This window comes from Vulpes lagopus, chromosome 8 (genome assembly GCF_018345385.1).
Source record: "Vulpes lagopus strain Blue_001 chromosome 8, ASM1834538v1, whole genome shotgun sequence".
NCBI classification, from domain to species: Eukaryota; Metazoa; Chordata; class Mammalia; order Carnivora; family Canidae; genus Vulpes; species Vulpes lagopus.
The window spans coordinates 49,812,323-49,836,790 of record NC_054831.1 but is presented as its reverse complement, the minus strand read 5'-3'; the positions used below and the strand labels follow the sequence as shown (position 1 = coordinate 49,836,790).

The 24,468-nt window shown below is 34.1% G+C and overlaps 1 protein-coding gene across 7 annotated transcripts in view; it reads right to left on the bottom strand.

The window, feature by feature from the left end:
- Positions 1-24,468, bottom strand: part of COG6 (component of oligomeric golgi complex 6) — a 200,956-nt gene that overhangs the window by 143,604 nt on the left and 32,884 nt on the right. For all 7 annotated transcript variants that reach the window (XM_041765987.1, XM_041765989.1, XM_041765990.1 and 4 more), the window contains exons 12-13: positions 22,707-22,798; positions 17,284-17,401 (exon numbers count right to left, since the gene is read on the bottom strand). In XM_041765987.1, the coding sequence (XP_041621921.1) occupies positions 17,284-17,401; positions 22,707-22,798 (210 nt within the window). The remainder of the gene's footprint in view (positions 1-17,283; positions 17,402-22,706; positions 22,799-24,468) is intronic.

The following is a 24,468-nucleotide window of genomic DNA, read 5'->3' as shown; positions in this document are numbered from 1 at the left end:
ATTTACCCTGACAATTGTTAATTTGATTTGGGCTTCATTAGATTTATTTTATTTGAGAGAGAGAAAGAGATAGAGAACCTGTGCAAGCCAGTGAGGGGAGGAAGGGAAAGAGGCAGAAGGAGAGGGTCTCAGTCCAGGACCCCTGAGATCACGACCGGAGCCAAAACCAATAGTATTGGTTATAAATTAAAATTTAAAATTTTAAATTTTATTTATTATAAATAAATTTATTATATATTTATTTTTTATTTATTAAAATTTAAATTTTATTTTAAAATTTTAAATAAAATTTTGGTGGATCATGCATAACCAACTGATCCACCCAGGTGTGCCTGATCTTATTTCATTTATGACATATATACTTTTAAATCAGAATTGTCATACTGCTATAGTGAAAAAGAATTTTTGCAAATGTCTGTCTAGTTTAAATTGATATGGCATTGTATATTTTGAAGCAAAGATACATGTAGACAGTTCCCAACTTAGGATGGTTAGAATTTTTTGACTTTACAATGATGTAAAAGCAATACACATAAAAGCAATACACATTCAGCAGCAACTGTACTTCAAATTTTGATTTTTTTTCCCCAGGCTAGCAAGATGCAGCTCCCAGTCAGCCAAGCAATCACAAGGGTAAACAACTGATAACCATTCTGCACCCATACAGTCATTTTGTTTTTCATTTTCAATACAATTTTAAATAAACTGCATGAGATATTTAACACTTTAATTATGAAATAGGTTCTGTGTTAGATTTCACTCAACTGTAGGTTAATGTTAGTGTTCCGAGACATTTAAGACAGGTTAGGCAAAGCTATCGTGTTCTACAGGTTAGGTGTATTAAATGCATTTTCAACTTACAATATTTTTGGGACGTAAACCTATCATAAGTCGAGGAAGACTGTATTCCCTTTAGACATTGCTAGGTTTGCAGCTATTAAAGTTTCAAGAGAGCCTGATAAAGGGAGTATACATACTTGAACACTCAAGTGCTTCAAACTGCTTTGTTAGGAAAAAAATACAACTGTCAAAATGATGTCTTTGAATTTTTTTTCATGGTGAATAAAGAATTGGTCCCCAAATATGTCTTTTTAAAAGCACAAAAGGAATCATATAAAAAGTTCATTTCTGGCTATGCCTTCATTTTAAAGGCTATTCTTCCTAAATTTTACTATCTACTTAAAATATTATTGACAAAAATTTCCACTTGGGTGCTTTGCTGATGAAGACCATTCTAAGTAAATGTTGTTTTCTTTATAAGGCTAGAATATTTATAGAAGTGAATGATTTATGAGATGCAGAAAAGAAAGAATTAATATAAAATATGGAACATTAAAATGTAATGAAAGAAAGAGAATTCCTGAAAGAAATCTGAAATGGCTACAGATGTAAGCAACATGCAAGCTGTAAACAGTATCATATTCCAATCTCAATTTAATGTCAAAATATCCCTAAATAGAGCCCCAAAATGAACTGGGGAAAAACATTTCAGGACACAATACTGATAATGGCAACAAAACCCAATAAGAGTCAAAATCTATGCACTACTATAAACTTACTTAACTTGCACTTAGAATATTCAAATTATAATTACTTTCTTTCCCTGTTTATCCCTGTCCTGCTCTAGGTTTTAACTAAAAGATGTCATCCCTTATTATCCATTTTATTTTTCTATTTTCTTGCAATTTGCATTTTAATTTTACAAAAGAAATAAAACCAGAAGAACTTAGTAGTTTTTTGAGTAAAACTGAAATAAAATAAATGGATAACCATTTGGGAAAAGTAAATAAGGTTCTTCCTCCCCAGCATGGACAAAAATAAACTTCATGTAGATTAAAATTTTGATGTAAAAATGAAACGACAAAAACACCTAAGAACATGAATCTAATTTTATTACGTAATCTAACATTTCCAATTGAAGATGCTAACTTTATCATATATTAAATTCTTTAAAGGTTATTCTTCCTAACAATTTTACTATCTGCTTAAAATTTTATTAACAAAAATTTCCTAATCGTGCTGAAGTTTTTAAGCATCACATACTCCCAAAGGAAGAAACCATATACAAAGAAACTTGGGATTTGATTATGTAAAAATTAAAAGTAAATGTGTTAGAAAATACTATAGGCAAATGTAGAAGGCAAATGATGACCTGGAGAAAATATTTGTAATAAAAATGACAGTCAATATTCTTTATGTATAAAGAATATCAGAAAATAGTAAGATAAAATCTGATAAGAAAATAGCATGGGACATGAACAAGCAATTCACAGACAGGCAATAAGCATATTTTAAATGTTCATTCTCAGTAGAATCACTGAAATCCAAATAAAAAAAAAAAAAACAGTGATACCACGTTTTGCTCATGGCAAAGGTATTTTAAAATGCCTATTATCCAATGTCAATAAGAGCTGGCAGTTTAAAATAGGAGCCAAGTATGATAGATTTGAGGAAATAACTGAAAGAAAGGTAAATAGAAGTGGCTGCTTAAGGACATGTAAGACTGCCATTATGGCGGGCTTCACTGATGTTGGAAATGGTAAATTTTAGTAAATTTAGTCTGCATGGTTACATGATTCTTTTAGCAGTGCTCAACAGGGTATACAGAGGATATACTGAAAGCTGAATTCAGAGTGCTTTTGCAAAGGAAGTGTGGTAAAATGAAAAGGGTGCAAGAGATAATAGGCTAGCAGAAAACGAAGGGAAGGAGTCATTCACATAATTAATATGTATTAAGTCCCATGTGATCTGGCATACAGGAAGATCATTCTTTCTTTCTTTCTTTAACATACGTAACCATCTTAACCATTTGTGTATATGTCTGTATGGCCAACATTTAGTGAGCGCTTAGTATTGGACACACAGACATATATATATCCCTTGGTTGATCCCTTGTCAAAATTAGTTGAATGTATATATTTGGGTTTATTCTGGGCTCTTGTCCAATACTAAGCGCTCACTGAATGTTGGCCATGATTTGTAAAAGGCATCATTCTGATCAGTTAGCCATTCTTTTTAAAGATTTTATTTATTTATTCAAGAGAGAGACAGAGAGAGAGGCAGAGACATAGGCAGAGGGAGAAGCAGGCTCCCTGTGGGAGCCCTATGTGGGACTCAATCCAAGGACCCTGGGATCACGACCTGAGCCAAAGCAGATACTCAACCACTGAGCCACCCAGGTGCCCCCAGTTAGCCATTCTTTAACTGAAATACATTTCCCCCTTTTATTGAAATATGATTAATATAAATTATGATTACTCATTTTATGTGTACAGCATTAAGATCTGACTTACATATTTTGCAAAATTATAATAAATTCAGTTAACATCTACCATCTGATTTAGATTCAATAAAAAGACATGAAAAAATAAGAAAAACTTTTCCACATAATAAGAACACATAGGATTTACTCTTTTAACAACTTTCCCATATATCATACAGCAGTGGTAACTGTAGTCATTATGTTGTACATTACATTCCTAGTACTTCTTTATCTTATAATTAAATGTAAGTTTATACCTTTGATCACCTTCCTCCAATTCCCCATCCCCTCAATCCTTTATAACCACAAGTCAGATCTCTTTTTCTGAGTTTGGTTTTTGTTTTGTTCTTTTGGATTCCACACTTAAGAGCATACAATATTTGTCTTTTCCCTGTTTGACATACTTTACTAAGCATAATGCCTGCCCTCAAGGTATCCATTCATATTGTCACAAATAGCAGGATTTCCTTGTTTTTTTTATGGCTGAATAATATGACATTGTATATATCTGATATACATTGTATATCACTTCTTTATCTGTTCATCTCTTGATGAACACTTAAGTTGTTTCCATGTCTTGACTATTGTAAATAACGCTGCTATGAACAGGGGGTGATTTTTTTGATTAGTGTTTTCATTTCCTTTGGATATATTACCAGAAATGGAATTGCTGGAACATTTGGCAGTTCTATATTTTAACTTTTTGTGGATCCTCCATACTGTTTTCCATAGCAGCTGTACCAATTTACAATCCCACCAACAAGAAAAGAAGTATTGTGGTTTCTCTATATACTCAGCAGTATTTTGTTATTTCTTGTCTTTTTGATGGTGACCATTCTGACAGGTCTGTGGTGATATCTCATTGTGGTTTTGAGTTGCATTTCCCTGATGATTAGCGATGTTGAGGATCTTTTCATGTACTTATTTGCCTTTCATATGTCTTCTTTCGAGAAATACATATTCATGTTCTTTGACCGTATGCAAATTAAATCACTTGCTTTTTTTCTATTGGCTTGTATGAGTTTTAAAAATATATTTTAGATAACCCCTTATTAGGAATCTGGTTTGTGGTTTGCAAATATTTCTTCCCATTCAGTATGTTGTCTTTTTACTTTGTTGATGGTTTCTTTTCCTATGAAGAGCTTTTTAGTTTGGTGTAATCCTACTTGTTTAGTTTTGATTTTATTGCTTGTGCTTTAGATGTCACACTCAAAAAAGTCACTGCTGAGACCCACATCAAGGAATTTTTTCCCTATATTTTCTTCTAAGAGTTTCATGGTTTCAGGTTTTACATTTAAGCCTTTAAATTCCACTTTGAGTTAAATTTTCATGAGTGTTATAAGATAGAAGTGAAGTTTCATTCTTTTAAATGTGAGTATCCAATTTTCCCAGCACCATTTATTTAAGATACTGTCTTTTCTCAATTAAATATTATCAGCTCCCTTGTCAAAATTAGTTGAATGTATATATTTGGGTTTATTCTGGGCTCTTGATTCTGTTTCATTGTTTTCTTTTTTTCTGATTTTATGCCAGTACCATACTGTTTTATTTACTATAACTTCATAGTATAGCTTGATATCAGAAGGTGTGATGCCTCCTGCTTTGTTCTTCTTTCTTAGGATTACTTTGGCTTTTGGGGGGGGGGGTCTTCTGTAGCTTCATACAAATCTTAGGATTTTTATTTCAGTAATAAATGCCTCTGAAATCTTGTTAGGGTTTGCACTGGGTCCACAGATGGCCTTTGGTAGTATTCATATTTTAACAATATTAATTTTTCTAGTCCATGAACACAGAGTACCTTTATATTTACTTCTGTCTTCAATTTCTTTCACTGATGTTTAATTTCCCCTTTAATTTCTTCTTTGATCCCTTGGTTGATCAGGAATGTGTTGTTTAATTTCCATACTGAATTTTCCAGTTTTTCTTTTGTTACTGATTTTAGTTTCATATCATTGTGGTCAGGGAAAATAGTTGGTATGATTTCAGTCTTCTTGTATTTGCTAAAATTTGTAGCCTCATTTCTACCCTAGAAAATGTTCCTTGTGCACTTAAGAACATGTATACTACTGTTTTCAGGTAGAAAATGTTCTGCATGTAACAATGTTAAATCCATTTGATCTATAGTGTTCAAATCTACTATTTACTTGTTGATTCTTTGCATAATGTCTCCATTGTTGAGAGTGGGATATTAAAGTCTCCAGCTATTTTTGTATTGCCATTTATTTTTTTATTTTAGCTCTGTCAGAGTTTGCTTTTTATATTTCGGTGCTCCCATGTTGGACACATATATTATCTACAATTGTTATATCTTCTTGATGGGTTGACTTCTTTATCATTATATAACAACTTTTGTCTTTTTACAATTTTTAGTTTAAAATCTACTTTGCCTGATATAAATATAGCTACCCCTTTCTTATTTTGTTTACCATTTACTTGGAAAATTGTCTTCCATCCCTTTCAGTCTATGTGTGTCTTTAAGGCTAAAATGACTCTCTTATAAACCTCAAGTCATTGGTTATTTTTCCTGTTTTATCTATTCAGCCAATCTATGTCTTTTGACTGGAAAATTTCATCTGTTTACATTTAAAATAATTATTTTGACAGTTATTTTCCTTTGATATTTTGTGTATGTTACCCCATTCTTTCCTGGTCTGAAAATTTTCATTAAGAACTCTGCCCATTATCTTATAGATTGTGGGCGGCCACGGACTAGCTGGAGTAACTAGACCAAACCAGGCCCGGACTTGTGTCCCTCATTCACTCAAAAGGCTCGGGAGCCTAAAAAGGGTGAATAGTTGGTTGACGCTTGAGAAAGGGCTTGAGCAATGGTTTTCAGAGCTTGCTTTTACGTGATCGTCCACATAGATACAATTTATTCTGGCCTGGTCATAAACTAAAATAAGGGTCTGTGCTGTCCTTGCTGGTCTGTTAACCATCTATAATGTTCCTTCGAGGTATATACACCTGGAGCAACAAGCTTATCTATTAACCAGGACCCTAAATCTTCTGGCGCCTGTGGGTCTGTCTTGCATGTTGATAAAGGGAAAGCTTGGAGGGATTCACAAATATGCTAAGAATGGACCTTCCTTATCTTTGTTTTGCTTATGCTATATAATGCTGTAGAACCTTGAATAACGCTGACACTGCTTGGACATCATCCACTGTGTCCCTCCTGTCCCTGTCTCTTTACTTTTATTTTCCTCATCCCCTTACCCTCAGGACCCTGATCGTGTTGCCGCAGAGTGTGCAACAACAGAGGAGTTCCCTTGAATGTTACATCTCTTTTTCTCTTACTACTTCTAAAATTCACAGTCTTTGACTTTTCAATTATAATGTATCTTGGTGTAGTCCTATTTGGGGTCTGCATATTTGGGTTCCTTATGGCCTCATGGATCTGGATGTCCATTCCTCTTCCCTGATTTAGGAAGTTTTCAATCATTACTGCTAAAATATACTTTCTGTTTATTTCTCTTTCTGGTATTCCCCTAATATGAATATTGTTTCTTTTCATTGTGCTTCATAGGTCCTATAGGTTTTCTTCACTGTTTCATTTTTTTTCCCTTTTGTTTCTCTGACTGAATAATGTCAAATGTTCTGTCTTCCAGGTCATTAATTCTTTCTCCCACTTAGTCAAGTTTTCTTTTGACGATCTCTATTGAATTCTTCCATTTAGTTATTGTGTTTTTCAATTCTAGGGTTTTTAATGTTTCTATTCTTTGTTTGAACTTCTCATTTTTGTTCATGCATTGATTTCCTAATTTCATTTAGTTGTTTGTGTTCTTATTCACTATACTTCTTCAAATGGGTTATTCTCAATTCTTTGTCTGACAGCTCACAGAGCTACATTACTTTAGGTGCAGTTACTAAAGCTTTATTAATTTCCTTTGGTGGTGTTATACTTTTACTTGATTTTTTGTGATCCTTGATTCCTTGCATTGGTATTTGTGTACTGGAGTAAGCAGGCTTCTTTCCCAGACTGCAGATTTTCTTGGCAGAAACAGTTTTTCACTAGTTAGCTTGGTTTGATTTTCTGGGCATCTTCGCTAATAAAGACTGTTCTTGAGCAGGTGGGACTTCCTATTAGAGTTTACTTTTAGACAAAGTAACTGAGCTCTAAGGATAGGAGGTATGACAGTGTGCCTTTGGCTGAGAACAGGTGGACATGATTGCTGGCTTGGTTCACTGCTCAAGTGAGATTGAAGGATGAGCTCCACTGTTGCCTGGGTTCTCTCATCAGGCTTATTAGACAGCCATGGCTGGTTACTATAGTCAGCAGTAGGTAAGATTATGAATTAGATACCCTGACCTGGGAAGTCAGCAAGACAAGACCCATGGCCTATACTGTTCTTTATTCAGGGATCAAAATCAGATAAGAGTATACAATGAATTCTCTGGTTGGGTGAAGCCATGAGTCTTGCTCTACAGATAGGGGAAGCCATGTGCTGTGCCCTCTGTTCAAGTGCCACTGTAGGCATGACTGTTGAATGGGCTATGCAGCTTCCCATGTGCTTAGGTTCCCTGAACAGGCTAAAGGTTGCATTCAGCAATGAATAGGCCTACAAACTCATTTCCCTGCTCAGGAGCAGCAAGAAAAGCAGCTCTGAAGCTAGTAAGGCTTTTTGTGGTCTTAACTTAAGCCAACCTGTGCCCCAAGTTTCCTGGCCAAACAGGGCTGCTGGCTTTGTTCTGCAAACTATCAGCTTCTCAGCCTGTCTCTTGGTTCAAGCTTTACTGGGTTAAACAACTTTTTGTTGTTTTTGTCAGATGGTGCTAGGAGCCAGGCTTCAGAGGAGGTGGGGCTGTGAGTCAGCTCTCTGCCTAGGAGGAATGAAGGAAAGGGTAGGGAAGGGTCCCTTGAATCAGCTCCTAATTTTCTCAAACAGGCTTCCCAATTGAGAGCTATCCTCAGCCTCAGGTTAGGCTTTGTTCTGGAGGCAAGTAGCTCTGCTTATCCATTTCTAGGCTTGAGTGTTGCTAGGTTATCAGGTGTTCCTGCCAGCCATTCTAGTCATAGGGGACTAAGAGTTATACTCTGGAGTAGAAATGACTATGACTCAGTTCCCTTTCATATGTGAGGGCAAACCAAGATCTAAGGCCATCAAAACTCTTCATTTCAGGATCCAAATCAGGCAGACCTGAATCTTGATGAGGTCGCTGGTCAGAGTGTACCTCTGACTTGGTTCTACAGATGGGCAAAACCACTGGTTGGGACTACTATTTGGGCTCTACAGGTATGAATTTGGTCTGCCATAATCTGAATGCCTGTAGTAAGCCTCACACCATTGCTCCACCAGCCAGATTCCCAGTGGTTGAGACCTGAAGATTCCCCTATGATCCCCATGGAGTAAGAATAGCATAGGGACTCCCATGAAGTAACCCATAACACTGGGGAGGCTAGATGTCTACTCAGACTCTCTTTTTCCACTGGAGGAATTACAGGCTGGGTGGGGGTCTGTATGGTGCTACTCTCAACTGGGTTGGTGGGGGGAGTATACAGTTAGCATGTAGCTACTTCTCTTATTCTTGTATGTCTTAATCTCTGTGGTACAGGGGGGTGTTTCAGCCTCATTCCAGAGTTCTAGGATTCTCTCAGTGGTGTCTTGCCTATGAATAGTTCTTGTGAGAGGGGGACAGGCAGGAATGATCTATGTCACCATCTTATCTCATTCTTCCACCTTAACCAACCATACTTAAGTGTATAAGTCAGTGGTACTAAACATATTAACACTGTACAATCCTTATCCATATCCATAACTCTTTTCATCTTGTAAACGGAAACTCTATACCCATTATAACCCCCTATCTCCCAGTCCCAGTCCCTGGCAATTACCATTTTACTTTCTGTCTCTGTAATTTTGCCTACTGTAGAATCTCATATAGGTGGAATCATACAGCATTTGTCTTTTTACGACTGGCTTATTTCATTTAGCATAGTAACCTCAAGTTTCATCCATATTGTAATAAAGTCAGAATTCTATTCCTTTTCAAGGTTGAATTGTATTCTAGTATGTATATATTCCAGTGTGTGTGTGTGTGTGTACATATATATATGTATGTTGCTTGTATGTATGTATGTGTGTGTGTGTGTGTATACACACACACACATGCTGCTTATTCATTAATCCACTGACAGACATTGGCTGATTCCACATTTTAGCTATTGTGATAATGCTGCAATGAAATAATCAAACAAACACTTCTTTGAGATCATGCTTTCAAACCTTTTGGATAGAGACCCAGAAGTGAAACTGCTGTATCATAATGGTAATTCTATTTTAAATTTTTTTGAAAAACTGCCATACTGGTTTCCACAGCACTGTACTATTTAACATTTCTACCAACAGTGAACAAGGATTCCAATTTCTTCAATCTTGCTAACACTGCTACTTTCTGGGTTTGGGAGGTTTGTTTTGTTTTGATAGCAGCCTCCTAATGGACATAAACCAATTAGACCCATCCTAATGGGTCTTACTGTAGTTTTGATTTCTACTTTCCAAATGGTTAGTGATGTTTGAATATCTTTCCTTGAAACTTTATTGGCCATTTATATATATGTTCTTTGGAGAAATGTCTATTTAGTCCCTTGCTTGGTCAAGATGTTTTCTTTAATTTTTTAAAAATTTATTTATGATAGTCACAGAGAGAGAGAGAGAGAGGCAGAGACATAGGCAGAGGGAGAAGCAGGCTCCATGCACCGGGAGACCGACGTGGGATTCGATCCCGGGTCTCCAGGATCGCGCCCTGGGCCAAAGGCAGGCGCCAAACCACTGCACCACCCAGGGATCCCTGGTCAAGATGTTTTCTTCTTGAGTTTTGATAGTCCTCATATATTCTATGTATATATTCCAAATACAACGTTGTGAGGCTTTAGTGCTATGTTTTAAGAGTTTTATAGTTTTAGGTCTACCTTCAAGTTTTTGATCCATTCTGAATTAATTTTTGTATATGTTGTTAGATAAGGGTTCAACTGCAGTCTTCTGCATGTGATTATCCAATTTTCACAATGCCATATATTTAAAAAAGACGGTCTTTTCCCTACATAAAGGTCTTGTTATCCTTGTCAAAAATCTTCCGATCATAAAAACAAGGATTTATTACTGAATTCTCTATTCTATTTCATTGTTCTATATACCTGCCTTTATGACAGTACCACACTATTTTGATTACTCTTGCTTTGCAGTAAGTTCTGAAATCAGGAAATGTGAATCCTCTAGCTTCTTTTTCAAGATTGTTTTGGTTATCCAGGGTCCCCTCAGATTCCACATGAATTACAGAATTTTCTATTTTTGAAAAAAAATTCATTAAGATTTTGATGATTATACGGACTCTGTAATTATTATGTATTAACATCTTAACAAGAGTAAGTTGTCCAAACTATGAACATTTATGTCCTCTTTAATTTCTTTCAGCAACACTTTACAGTTTTCATAGTATAAGTCTATCATCTCCCTGATTAATTCCTAAGTATTTTATTCTTTCTAATGCTATTACAAATAGAATTTTTTTCATCATTTCCTTTTCATTGTTAGTGTACAGAAATGCAACTGATTTTTTGGTGTTGACTTTGTACCCTGATACTTTGCTCAATTCATTCACTAGTTCTGTTTTTCTACATATAAGATCTTATCATCTGCAACAGAGATCATTTTACTTCTTCCTTTCCAATTTGGATAGCTTTTATTTCTCTTTCTTAACTAACTGATCTGGCTAGAACTTCCAACATTATGTTTAGCAGAAGTGGTGAGAGTGGACATTCTTGACTTGTTCCTGATCTTAAAGGAAAAACTTTCAGTCTTTCACTGATGAGCATGATGTTTGCTGGAGGTTTTCTTATAGATGGTGTTTATTCTGTTGAGATAATTTCCTTCAATTCCTACTTTGTTGAGTGTTTTTATCATGAAAAGGTACTGAATTTTGTCAAATACTTTTTATGAATAAATTGAGATGATCACATTTTTTTCTTTCCCTGTTCTTTTAAGAGATAATTACATTGTTTGACTTCCATATGCATTCCAGGAATATAACCCACTAGATTATGGTGCATAATCTTTTTAAATACACTTCATAATTTAGTTTTCTAGTATTTTGTTGACAATTTTTGCATCAATATTCGTAAGGGATATTAGTCTGTAGTTTCCTTTTCTTATGGTGTCTTTTTTCTGGCTTTGGTATTAGGGAAGGCTGACCTCATGGAATGAGCTAAGTATTCCCACCACTTCAATTTTTAAAAGGCTTGAGAAAGACTGGTATTGGTTCTTCTTTAAATGTTTGATAGAACTCACCAGTGAAGTCATCAGATCTAGGGCTTCTGTTTGGAGGACAAATTTTTGTTATTAATTCAATCTCTCGCCTAATTACATGTCTATTCAACCTAATTCTTCATGAGTTCTGGTAGCTTTTGTATTTCTAGGAATCTGTGCATTTTATCTGATTATCCAATTTGCTGGCATAATGTTCTTCAATAATACTTTTCTTTCCATAGAATTGATAGTAATGCCCCACTTTAATTTCTGGTTTTAGTAATATGAGTCTTCTTTTTTCTTAGTCCATCTAGCTAAAGGTTTGTTAATTTTGTTGACATTTAAAAAAAAATTGTTGACATTTTCAGAGAACCATATTTTAGCTTGACTTATTTTCTCTATCGTTTTCCTAATTCCATATATCACTGCTCTCATCTTTATTATTTCCTTTCTGCTAGATTTGGGTTTAGTATATTCTTTTCTAGTTCCTTAAGTTGTAAAGTTAGTTGCTGATCTGTTATTTTCCTTGTTTTTTTTAATGTATTTATAGCCATAAAGCTTCCCCTTGATACCACTTTCAGTGCCCCATAAATTTTGGCCATGTTGTGTTTTCATTTTCATTTGTCTCTAAGTAGTTTCTAATTCCCTGTGATTTCTTATTGTCTTAACAACAATTGTTAAATTTCTAAAGATCTGTGATAAAATTCTGAGTTTCCCTTCTGTTACTGATTTGTAACTTTATCTTGTTGTGATCAAGAAGATAATTTGTATCATATCTATTTTTTAAAATCTACTGAGATTAATTTGTGGACTAATATATGGTCTACCTTGGAAAATGAGCCATGTGTACTTCATAACAATGTGTATACTGTTGTTTTTAGACAACAGTATACAAACAGTAGAGTGTTCTGTATATGTCTGTTAGATCTGGTTGGTTTACTGTGTTGCCTTCTGTCTGGTTATTCTATCCATTACTGCAAAAAGGCTATTAAAGTTTCCAACTATTCATGTAGATCTAATTCTTCCTTCAATTACATCAGTTTGGGCCACATATATTTTGCTGGTCATTAGTTATGTAAATATTTATAATTGTTTTAACTTCTTGCTACATTGAACCTTTTATTAATATATAATTGTCTTTTATCTACTGTAACCATTTTTGACTTAAAGTTTATTTTATTTGATACTATTTTAGCTGCTTTGCTCTCTTTTGGTTATATTTGCAAGGAATATCTTTGTCCTTTCTTTCACTTTCATTGTGTCTTGTATCTAAAATAAGTCTCCTGTAGACAGCATACAGTTGCATCTTGTTGTATTCATACTGCCAATTTCTATCTTTTGACTGGACAGTTTAATCCATTTACATTTAAAGTAAATAATGATAAGAAACTTACTTCCATTGTTTTGCTATCATTTTCTATAGACCTTATAGTTTTTTTGGGGGGGGGGGTCTATCATATCCTGCATTACTGTCTTCTTTTAGATTGGTTTTTGTAGTGAATGAAACATTTAAATTCTTTTCTCACTTCTTTTTGTGTATATTTAGCTATTTTCTTTGTGGTTACCATGGGAATTACATTTAAGGTCTGAAAATTATTTAACACTCTAACTTGAAATTACCAGCTAACTTCAATAATATACAAAAACTCTACTCCTTTATAGCTCCACCGCCACTCTGTCAGTTGATGTCACAAAATATAAATTAATAATCATTTTAAATGCATTAGCCTATTAAATTATGTAGAAAAAGTATGGAATTACAAACCAAAGTTACAACAATATTAGCTTTTAGAATAAATCTTTTTTAAAAGGTATTAGTCTCTTAAATCATGGAGAAACAAAAAATAGAGTTCAAACTCTTGTTACAATACTAACTTTTTATTTTTAAGATTTTATTTATTTGAGAAAGAGGGAGAGAGCGTGAGCATGAACGGGAGGAGAGGCACGGAGCCTGATGTGGGGCTCAATACCAGGATCCTGAGATCATGATCTGAATTGAAGTCAGGTGACATGACTGAGCCACTCAGGTGCCCCAATACTAGCTTTTAACTGCTTATGTATTTACCTTTATTGAGATTTTTATTTCTTCATAAAGCTTGAAGTTACTGTCTACTGTCATTTCATTTCTCTCTGCAGGGCTCCTTTGAACATTTCTTGCGGGGCAGTTCTAGTAGTAATGAACTCCCTCAGCATTAGTTTATTTGGGAATGTCTCACTTTTGTGAAAGAATGCCCTCACTTTTGAAAGACAGTTTTGCCAAATAAAGAAGTCTTATTAAAGAGTTAAAGAACATTTAATGTGCTCAAAGCCACTGCTTTCTAGCCTCCAAAGTTTCTGATGAGAAACCTGCTGATAATTTTATGTGACAAGTTGCCTTTCTCTTGGTACTTTCAAGATCCTTTATTTTTTGTTTCAAATTCTAATGTGATTATAAGTATAAAGGATATTGATGTGGGTCTCCGAGTTCATCTTGTAGTTTGTTGACCTTTTAATGTATGTTTACCCCATATCTATCATCAAATTTGAGAATTTTTCAGCCATTATTTCATCAAATATTCCCTCTGCCCTCCAACTGCTATCTTCTGCAACTCCCATAATGCATATGTTAGTCTGCTTGATGGTATTCCACAGGTCCCTTAGGCTTTGTTCACTTCTATCTTTTATTCATTCATTCCTCAGATTGAGTAATTTCTAAAGTCCTATTTTCAGGCTCATTGATTATGTCTTCTGCCTGCTAAAATCTGCCTCTGAATCCTTATAGTAAAATTTTCATTTCAGTTAAAGTATTTTCAACTCCAGAATTTCAGGTGTCTTTTTAGGTTTTTCAACTCTTTATGAATATTTTCATTTTGTCCATACACTGTTCTCTTGATTTTGCCCACATCTTCCTTTAACTCTTTGAGCATCTTTAACATAATTGTTTTAAAGCCTTTGTCTAGTAGATCTACCATGTTTTTCAAAAACAGTTTCTGTTGTTTATGTATTTTCCTGTGAATGGCTACACTTTCCTCTTCCTTTGTTTACTTTGTGGTTTTTTTGTTGAAAACTGAGCATTTCAATGTAAAAATTTGCTAACTCTGAAAAGCAGATTCTCCTCCTTCCCCAGGGTTTACTATTTTCTGTTACTGTTTTCAGTTTTTTTTAATTGTTATCAGTGTACCAAGGATCAGTCTGAGATGTAACCTTAAGGTCTTCGCAGCTCTCTTCTGAGCTGCTCCTTTCCCTGGACATGTATAGTTACCGTTAAAACACCTAAGGTGAACTGGGAAGTCTTCTATATTCTCCTACATTCTGGAGAATGATCTGTTCATAGGTGTGAATAAAATTATCTATAAACTAGGCCTAAGCCACATGTTCTTTAATAGTTTTTCTTTTCTTGGTAGGTATATTCAAGCTTTCTGTTTCTTTTTCATTCTTTCTGTCAATATATATTGTCTTAAAATCAGTCTCTTTTTTTCCCGATCTTCAGATTATTGTAGATAATACAGATTGTATTATTGTATAGTAGATAATACAGATTCCTGTATTTTAACATGGTGTTTCCTAATGAATTTCAATTCTTATCTCTGGTTATTTCTGATATTCTAAATTTTTAATTTCCTTTTTTCTTTGGCTAAGAATTTCTAACACATGTCATGTGTTGCCCAGGATAACAAATCTGCTGTCCTTGTTTTACTAGAAATCTTTATACAATACTGGTCATTAATAATGTCCTTGATATTCTATTCTCTTGGCTCTTCTCATAAAACCCTTTCTTCATTTTTCTCCTGCCTCTCTTGTCATCCTTCCTCAGCATCCCACCATGGGTGGGTTTCTTTTCTTCTCTTAAGTATTAGGGTTTTCCAAGACCATATGTCCTGTGAACTCTACCCTTTTAAACATGACTCCTAGTGACCTCATCCAGATCCATGTATTCAACTATTTTTTACATGTAAAACTCTCTAAACCCATATGTACAGCTCCCAGCTAGATTAGACAAAGAACAACGGGATATTTCAAGGTATCCTGTTACCCTGTCTACCTAACATGGGCAATATTATCTTCATCCTATAAACTTTACCCTCTTCCTATATTCTATATACTTGTGATTAATTTTGGTATTCCTAGGTTGGTAATGTAGAAATTATTATTATTTTTTAAGACTTTATTTATCTATTCATGAGAGGCACAGAATGAGAGAGAGAGAGAGAGAGAGAGAGAGAGGCAGAGACACAAGTAGAGGGAGAAGTAGGCTCCATGCAGGGAGCCTAACGTGTGACTGGATCCTGGGTCTCCAGGATCAGGCCCTGGGCTAAAGGCTGAGCTAAACCGCTGAGTCACCCGGGCTGCCCTATGAATTATTTTAGATTCCTGTCTCTCACATACCCATATTCAATCAGTCACCAAATTCTGAAGGTTTACCTTTATCCCTTAAGAATGTGTTCCTTCATGGTTCTTCCTAGAATCTCTACCTTAGATCATGTATTTTCATAAAAAAACTACCTTGATACTCTCCTAATCTTCAGATCTGTAACCTGGTCTCTCTTAGGATGACCTCTGTCCACCTTCATTTCTGCCTATTTAAATTCCACATTCTTCAAAGTTCAACTCTTCTATCTCCCTCTCTGGAAAGCTCCTTTTCTTTTTGTGTTGGCACAGCACCTTGGGCACATGTCTTTCATAAAATACATGATTCTATAGCAATCATCAATTAATTTAACTATTTTCCACAAAAGGAAAAATGACATGAGGCTAGCCAACCTTGTTTACTACTGTACTCTCATCAGCTAGCACATGTTTATTCATGTTCAGAATATCATGAATGATTTTTTAAAATTTTTGTTTAAATAAGAACTCATATAAACATATACATAGCCAGAACTGTTTGTAAACTTGTGGTATAAACAAAAATACATAAAGCAGGAAAAAATTTAAATAGGTCCAGGTCTATAAATTCATGTTGCTTTTCCAAAGAATTAGAATTGTGCATGTGGGTCAGAAAGCAGATTCCTATTAAGGCTTCTCTGAGCTTAGGGATATAAAAATTGACTAGGGAATTCTAAATTGGAATGCTACTCACTATTCTATACTATATTACAAATCTGTGTCTAATAAAGCCAGCTTATTAGAGTGGTATGATTAAAAGAAAAAAACATAGGGTGATTGTGATGTATCCTTAGAAGACTTGAGTCCTTAATAATGAAACAAAAATAAAGAAGGATTTGCTTATTGTAAACCCATTCATTAAGGTTTTGCCACAACACCCTGCTCCAATGAAAAATATTAGTTCTCAGGATTCTTTTTGTGGTTGGTTGTTTTTTGTGGGGAGTTTTTTGTTACCTTATTTTCATAATTGATTGTAGTATACAACTCAAAGGAGCATAAATTTCTTAAGGACAAAACTGGACCATTAAAGAGTAAAAATATAAAGCAAGCTGTTTAGAAAAAAAAAAAAATGTAAGAGTTTCAGTTTTCCAATCTGTATATCATCTTAGCCTTGACCTAAATAAAGTTTGCTTTAATTACAAATTTTTGGGTTACAGAAAACTGGTAGTGAAACTAAGGCTTGAGATTCTACCTCCAATTATGACTCAATGTCAAACTGTTCCAGGAACCCAGCCTATAAACCTAGATCCAGTAAAGCCATCTCAAAATAAATTTTGTTGTTCACAAGAAGAACTCAAAAGAACATTGTATGGAATGGGAAAAAAATGGTCACCTATGTAAGAACTGTAAAGCAACATTTTTAAATGTGAAAGATTCACACTCACATAGTTTAAGAACTGCATTTTTCAAACATACCTTGTCCATTAATTTACTTGCATGAAGACTCAAGCTATTGAAGAAGATTTTTTTGCTTAGCAAATGCATTTCTTCAATGGTAGTCAATAATGTAGTTGCACTATTTCCAACAATGCCACTAAAAGCAAAGAATATTTCAGGTTGCAAAACAGAGGCTAAAACAATCACTTCTTTAACTGAGTATAATTCATTTAAAATATCTAGACTTAGGGGCACTTGGGTAGTTCAATCAGTTAAGTGTCTGACTCTTGATTTCAGCTAACGTCATGATCTCAGAGTTCTGAAATCGAGCCCCACATCAGGCTCTGAGCTGGGCATGGAGCCTCCTTAAGATTCTCTCTCTCTCTCTCTCTGCCCCTCCCACCACATCCCCCTCAAGCTCACTCTCTAGCTCTAAAAACAAAACAAAACAAAAAATTTTAAAAAGTGTGTATATAGAATATAATTTGTGAATTAACAACCACTCCTCTAGGTTCATATAAAAATGACAGGATATTTTTTTTTTTAAGAGTTAGGTGATGAACAAATGTTTTCAGTGTTGCACAATGTCTTTTAGAAAAAAGACACTCATAATATGCAAACTCATCTTTCTATTTTTCTCTATTATAGTAAATGCACCTCTTGATTATTCAAGACCTAATTTTAATTTTAAGGAAGCCATTCCATCAATAGCTCTATTCATAAAATATTTAAATTTTATTAACACTGAGCTATTATTTCAATTAAGACTGTTACATCATATCTAAATTATAAAGTTTCTGAATTTTTATACAGCTGCCTAAATAGCAATATATTTAAACTGATTATGAAAATCTGATAGTATTTTAAAATATTGAATTAATAGCACATTCTGTACTCCTCAATTTGCTATTATAAGGATATTTCTTAGACCTATCCAAGGAGTTTCTCATTTTTGCAAGAATTTAAGACAAGCACGTATATAAAACAATCCCAATTTTATTCTAACTCATGTACTGAAAGTCATTTAAAAATGTGATGTTAGGGGAAAGGTTTTTGTTGATGTGAAAATATACCATAATCCAGCAGGAAACCCTAATTTCCAACAGCACAGTACCAGCTTAGTATGCCTAAAAGAAATTTAGATTGCTCAAAATAAATATAATGGCTTGATAAATACTAGTAGATAGTAAGCAAATGAAAAAAAAATACAGCAAATTTACAGAAAACTGGTAAGCTGCATATAACATATTACAAAAGCAAATACTAATACTATATATTTCAATGCATTTTGAAACTAAAACAACTTGTAATGAATTCTTATATAGTTAATGCAGAGAAAACAAATTAAGTTAAAAAAAATACAGCAAACAGCAAAGTAAAAGCAAATTCCTAAGCAGGCAGCCATAATACCTACATTATAAAAAGAAAAATATTTCAGTTAAAAATATTATAAGCTAAACACCAAAATAAATTGAAAAAGAAAATCATCATATATGCCTATGCATACAATAAAAGTAAATATGCCTCTGAACAAAAGTATACCATACCAAGCAACAGGGAAAAACACTGAATGGACACAAACAGAAACTGATATTTTATTTATTTTGATTTTTAAAAATTTTTTTAAAGATTTTATTTATTTATTTTGAGATTCCAGAGGGAGACCATGAACAAGAGCAGGAAGACGGGTGGAGGGAGAAGCAGAGAGAATCTCAAGCAGACTCCAAGCTGAACACAGAGCTCAATGCGGAGCTTGATCTCACAACTCTGGGATCATGACCTGAGCTAAAACCAAGAGTGGGATGCTTAACTGAACAAGCCACCCAGGCACCACAGAAACTGATAATTTAATGAAAACTTTGGTGAGATATCAAGATATATTTACATTCAATTTTTTTAAATGGAGTTATCAGTCATATTTTGCATTTACTCGGATCTAGAACTTACTAGTATTTACTAAGTACTCACTAGGTACCAGTAACTGGGGTAGATACTTTTTGCATTTCATTCCATATTTCTATCTAATATGCTTATCCTATTATATTTTTCAACATTAGGTATTATATAGAAAAACCCTGCTACAGAAGATGAGAGTTAAATCCTCTTAGATAATGCTCATCCCCCACCACAATATACTCAAACTTCATCTCTCCTAGGCTCCCTAATACAGTTATCTCACAAGGTTCTGGTGAATAAATATTCAACATTTACATTATTATAGTCATGTAAATACTATTCAGAGCTGCTCAAGGCATAAGATATTTCAACATAAGAGAATGAGCAGGCTGATAAAGAAGATTAAAACCCTGTGTCACAGCCTTACAGTAGGCCTAAAGAGCAACCAGCCCAGACTAGAGAAAGAGAGCAAGGTCTCCAAGATGGATGTGGGAAGGTAAGAGGAGGGAGAAGTCGGGAAGGATTGGTTGATATGCTTGACTATATGGTGAGAAAAGGTAGATTCTACTTTAGAGTTTGGGTCTGAAATAATAAGGACATAGGAAAGTAAGCAAGTATAAAAACAAAGCAATTATTAACTACAAAGAGAGAAAGTTTTACAAGAAAGGGAATGTAATCAAAGTATGCTGGATTCCCTGTTTTTATGGGTTCTTCATCTTCCTTTTCTTGGTTTACTACAGACTTTTGATGGAATCCATCCTCTTGGAGTTTTAGTGTATAGGATGCAAAGTAGTTTTTAAAACCTGTATGTTTCCCACTTTTCCCCAACATCACTGGCTATTCCTTTCCAATTTTCTTTGTGGTTTTCTTTTCTTCCTGATCTCTAAATATTAGAGCTCCCTACAACTCAGTCCTAGGCCTCTTTTTTAGCTACACTCACTTAAGTGATCCTACCGAGTTCTAAAGCTTCAAATACCATCTATATGCTGCAAACCAACAGATTTATAGGTTCAGCCTTGATTTCTCTGTTGTCTGATCACTCAACATTTCCCACTGTATGTTCACAGGGATGCTGACTCTGACATAGTCAAAACTGAGCTGGGCTCTTCATTACCCACTCACTCCCATCCACCTGTCTTCTCCAAGTTCCTCCCTCTCAGCAAATGGCAATACCACTCATCTAACTGTTCAACCCAAAAGCCAAGAATTCATCCCTGACACCTCACATCTCACCCTCTCTAGTCTATGTATATATCTTACTGTCTCTGGAAACAACTACTTTTCACCGCCTCCAAGACTATCACCCTACTGTGACTCATCACCATCTCTACTAAGAGTACAGACGGCTTCCTAAATACCATCCTTGTTCTACTTTACCCCACCACACCACATTATCCACAGTGCCCAGTCACCTTATAATCATAAATCAGCTCAAATCACTGAAACACACACCTCACCAAACACACATCTTCTCCAACTCACTTAATATAAAATCTAAATTCTCACCCTAGCCTACAATGTCCTACATGATCTGGCCTCTGCCTGCCTCTCTGATTTCATCTCTCCCTACCTTCCATTCATTCTAGGCCTTCCTTCTGGTCCTTCTAAAATGGAAGCTTTTTCTGGCCTCAGGGTCAGAGTGCAACCTGCCTAGGACACTCTTCTCGGAGATCTTTATATGCCCAACTTCTTCACACTATTTAGGTCTGTACTCAAATATCACCTACACCAAAAGGCCTTTAAAACAGCTACATGTGCATACAGCTGCTCATATGTGGTCATTCCCTTCATTCCCTATACTTTATTTACTTTCTCCAGCTTTCTTTCTCCTCGGTGCCCTTATCACCAGATAAAATTGTTACTTTATATATACTTGCCTTTCCTCCATTAAAATGCAAGTGTAAGCAGTTTTGTTCACTGCCATTTCCTTTGCATCAGGAAGAGTGACATTTATAATCTGTTTTTTTAATTGACTAAATGAGGAAATACGTGAACAAGAAAAAAAAAAGTATATGGAAAAAATGTACCAAAAGATCTAAACGTCATCCTCAAAATCATCATCTTCAAAGATAGAAAAATTATAATTCTGAGTCTAAGCAACCTATTACCCTCAGAATTCAAATGATCTTTTCTTAGCATTCTTTGCATTAGAAATTAAGTTATCATTATCTTCAAATACTAAATTTTGTGTAGTACTATCATGGGTATTACTACATAAATAATGTAAAAAATAATTTATCACTACCTTTGCCTAATACACTATATTATAGTGCTAGCTGCTTTCCGCTGTTCTTGTGTTTCCACAATATGGATAATTTTATTTTAGGAAGCCTATAACATCACAATTGGAACTAATTTATTGTTTTTCAGTCACAGCAAGTGGTGGTAATAAATTTATATCTAAAATGTTAGAAGACTAATGCAAATCCTATTTCTTATTAGTTTTATTGCCTATGGCTTGTTGGTTTTATTTAAAAATCTACTAATAGCATATGAAATCCATCTCTTAGCTGTGAAGTTTTGGGTGGCTAGTCTCAGCTTTAGAAGGTAGGTAACATCACTGCCAAAGTCTTTTGGTGCTTCTTGAACTAGTGATTCCCACACCTCTCCTGGATCTGTTAGTTATAATAACCCTCCTGGATTTTAACAATTGGACTTCTATTCTTGATTCTAGCATACTGGATGAAAGATAACTGTTAAATCATTCTAATAAACAAGGAAACTATCCAAAATCTAGCTTGAAAAGACATTATTTTAACACAACTACACATGGAACATGGTCTTACAGTGAAATTAGAGAGCTCAAGTGTATAACATCACTTCAAAGTGAAAATAAATGCATACTTTAAAGTCAAAGATCATATTACAGAGAAAACAAGTGGTTCCTAATTAAAGTAGCTTTTATTTAAAGCAGATAAAGCTATAGTTCTGCTTTATCACTAATAGGAAACTAAATAACACTATTTACATCAATGATAGGACACTTCACTTATTATTCCCTATTCTGAGTATAATGTATAATTACATTAGGTGTCATGGATCTCTTTTACTAATGCAAAAGGATTAAAAAAATACCCTATAAGTTTTACTAAGTTGTATGTGTGCACGTATCTGTGAGTGGATGTGTATAGTTACATTTGGGGAAGAAAAGGAAATAATAGACCTCCAAATACAGCATAAATAATATGCATATAATAATTCATATGGTGTAGAGGTTCTGCTAGTTATATTTAGTCATACAAATGATGAAAACAAAACAAATAAAGCAAAAAACAAAACCCTTATACTGTGTTCTAACTGAAATGATTTATCACACAGGATTTATTTAGTTAGGTTTTTTTTTTTAAGATTTTATTTATTTATTCATGAGAGACACAGAGAGAGAGAGAGAGAGGCAGAGACATAGGCAGAGGGAGAAGCAGGCTCCCTGCGGGTACCCTGATGTGGTACTCAGTCCCAGGACCCTGGGATCATGACCTGAGCCAAAGGCAGTTGCTCAACCATTGAGCCACTCAGGTGCCCCATCATACAGGACTTAATAAAACACATTTAACCATTCCACTTACCTGATTGTATGATGGTAAAATTTGAGGAGGTTAGAAATTTTATATAACAAAACTGCCCCAGGTTCAGCAACTATTACTTGTTCAATTCGAACCTATTAAAACATGTGAAAAAAAATTAAACATTTCTTAAAGGCTTAACTTTCCTTCAATAATCAGACGTGGTATTAATAGCATATAAAAAGATAAAATTTAATATTGTAGAAATCACAAAATTCCTTCTAAGTAATTTCTGAATATTAAATTATAGGGGATGGTTAAAATAAAAGAAACATTTTAACACAGATATACTCCATAAAATAATAATAATAAAAAAAAAAGAAACGAAAAAGAAAAGAAAAGATCTATTACCTACAGAATTTGGTTCAAGGCAGTTGCTACCAGAAATGATATAATGATGAGGTCATTGTGAGGTTTTTCACCAGATTATAATGGAATTTAGTTCAGCATTATTTGCAAAGCAATTGTTACATCCCTAAAAAACAGATTATCAATGCAAATACTGCCCTATCACCAAATACTCAGAAAAAAAATCACAGAATTCTTATCTTCAAACTATTATACCAATTTTCCTCTTTCATTAGACAATAGACAAATCTTAAATTAGTACCAATACATATGTCTAATATTCTTCTATACTTCAAAGTTAACTTGATCTCTCTTAAGATTAACTACTAGGATTCTTTAATTAAACTCCATTCCTCACTGACCTTGCCCTTCCTTTGTATTCCCTAATTAATGGATACAATCTAAATTGCACTGAGTAATGTGCTTACTTGCATATTATATCTGTTCTTAAGCTGCTGCTTACATTGTGTCTTCTTGTTTCCTAACTAGATTCTAAACACAGACATTGTGTTTTCTGCTTCTTTTACATCTCTACAGCATCTGGTAGAACAGTATATACACAGATGCTTAATACACGCTTTTGAAAGTATGTAGTTTCTCTATACTTAGATTTTGGAATATGTCATAATGCCAACATATGAAATTTGCTAAAACAGATTTTACAAATATATGTATGAGCATATAAAACCCTCTTAGATTACAGAAGTTAAATGATCTTTACATGAATACGTTTATGAAATTTATAATCTTATGGCATAAAGTACCAGTGAGGTAACTGACATGTATTACAAAGCACAAATGGCATGTGAATTTAAAAACCAATATTTTTCATATTATAATTCCTTTCTATGTCCAAGGCCTGGATCAATAGTGATTTAAATTATATATTATATCATTAAAAGTAATACTTCCTAAATTTTAATATAATTATTAGGTAAAATATAAAAGATATTAATTGTGAACCGACAGCATAGAACCCACCATAATTTATGAAGGTCAGAGCATATAGTACACTAAAGTTTTCATTAAAAGAGATAGAATTCAAATGTCTGCTGGTAATCTCCCTGCAATCCAGAACATTCACTTAAAAGAAACATCATTTTACCACCTATGTACTTGAAAAACAAAAATTTAACACATTAATTCTGATAAGGCTAGCTTCAACTCTAAAATAGAGATACCTATAAAGTAACAGGCTTGATGTTTATGATACATAGCACCTTCTCCACAATATATGTAATTTTAAGCTTAAATACAGATTTTTAAAACTGGAAATAATCATAATTTAGGCATACAAATATGTAGTCTACCACCTATGAAGTTTTACTTTATTAACACATACTGTAAAGGTTAAACACAGGATAGAGTAAACCAAATCCACAGTTTCACAGGGTGTTCATTAGCATTACAACCTTTT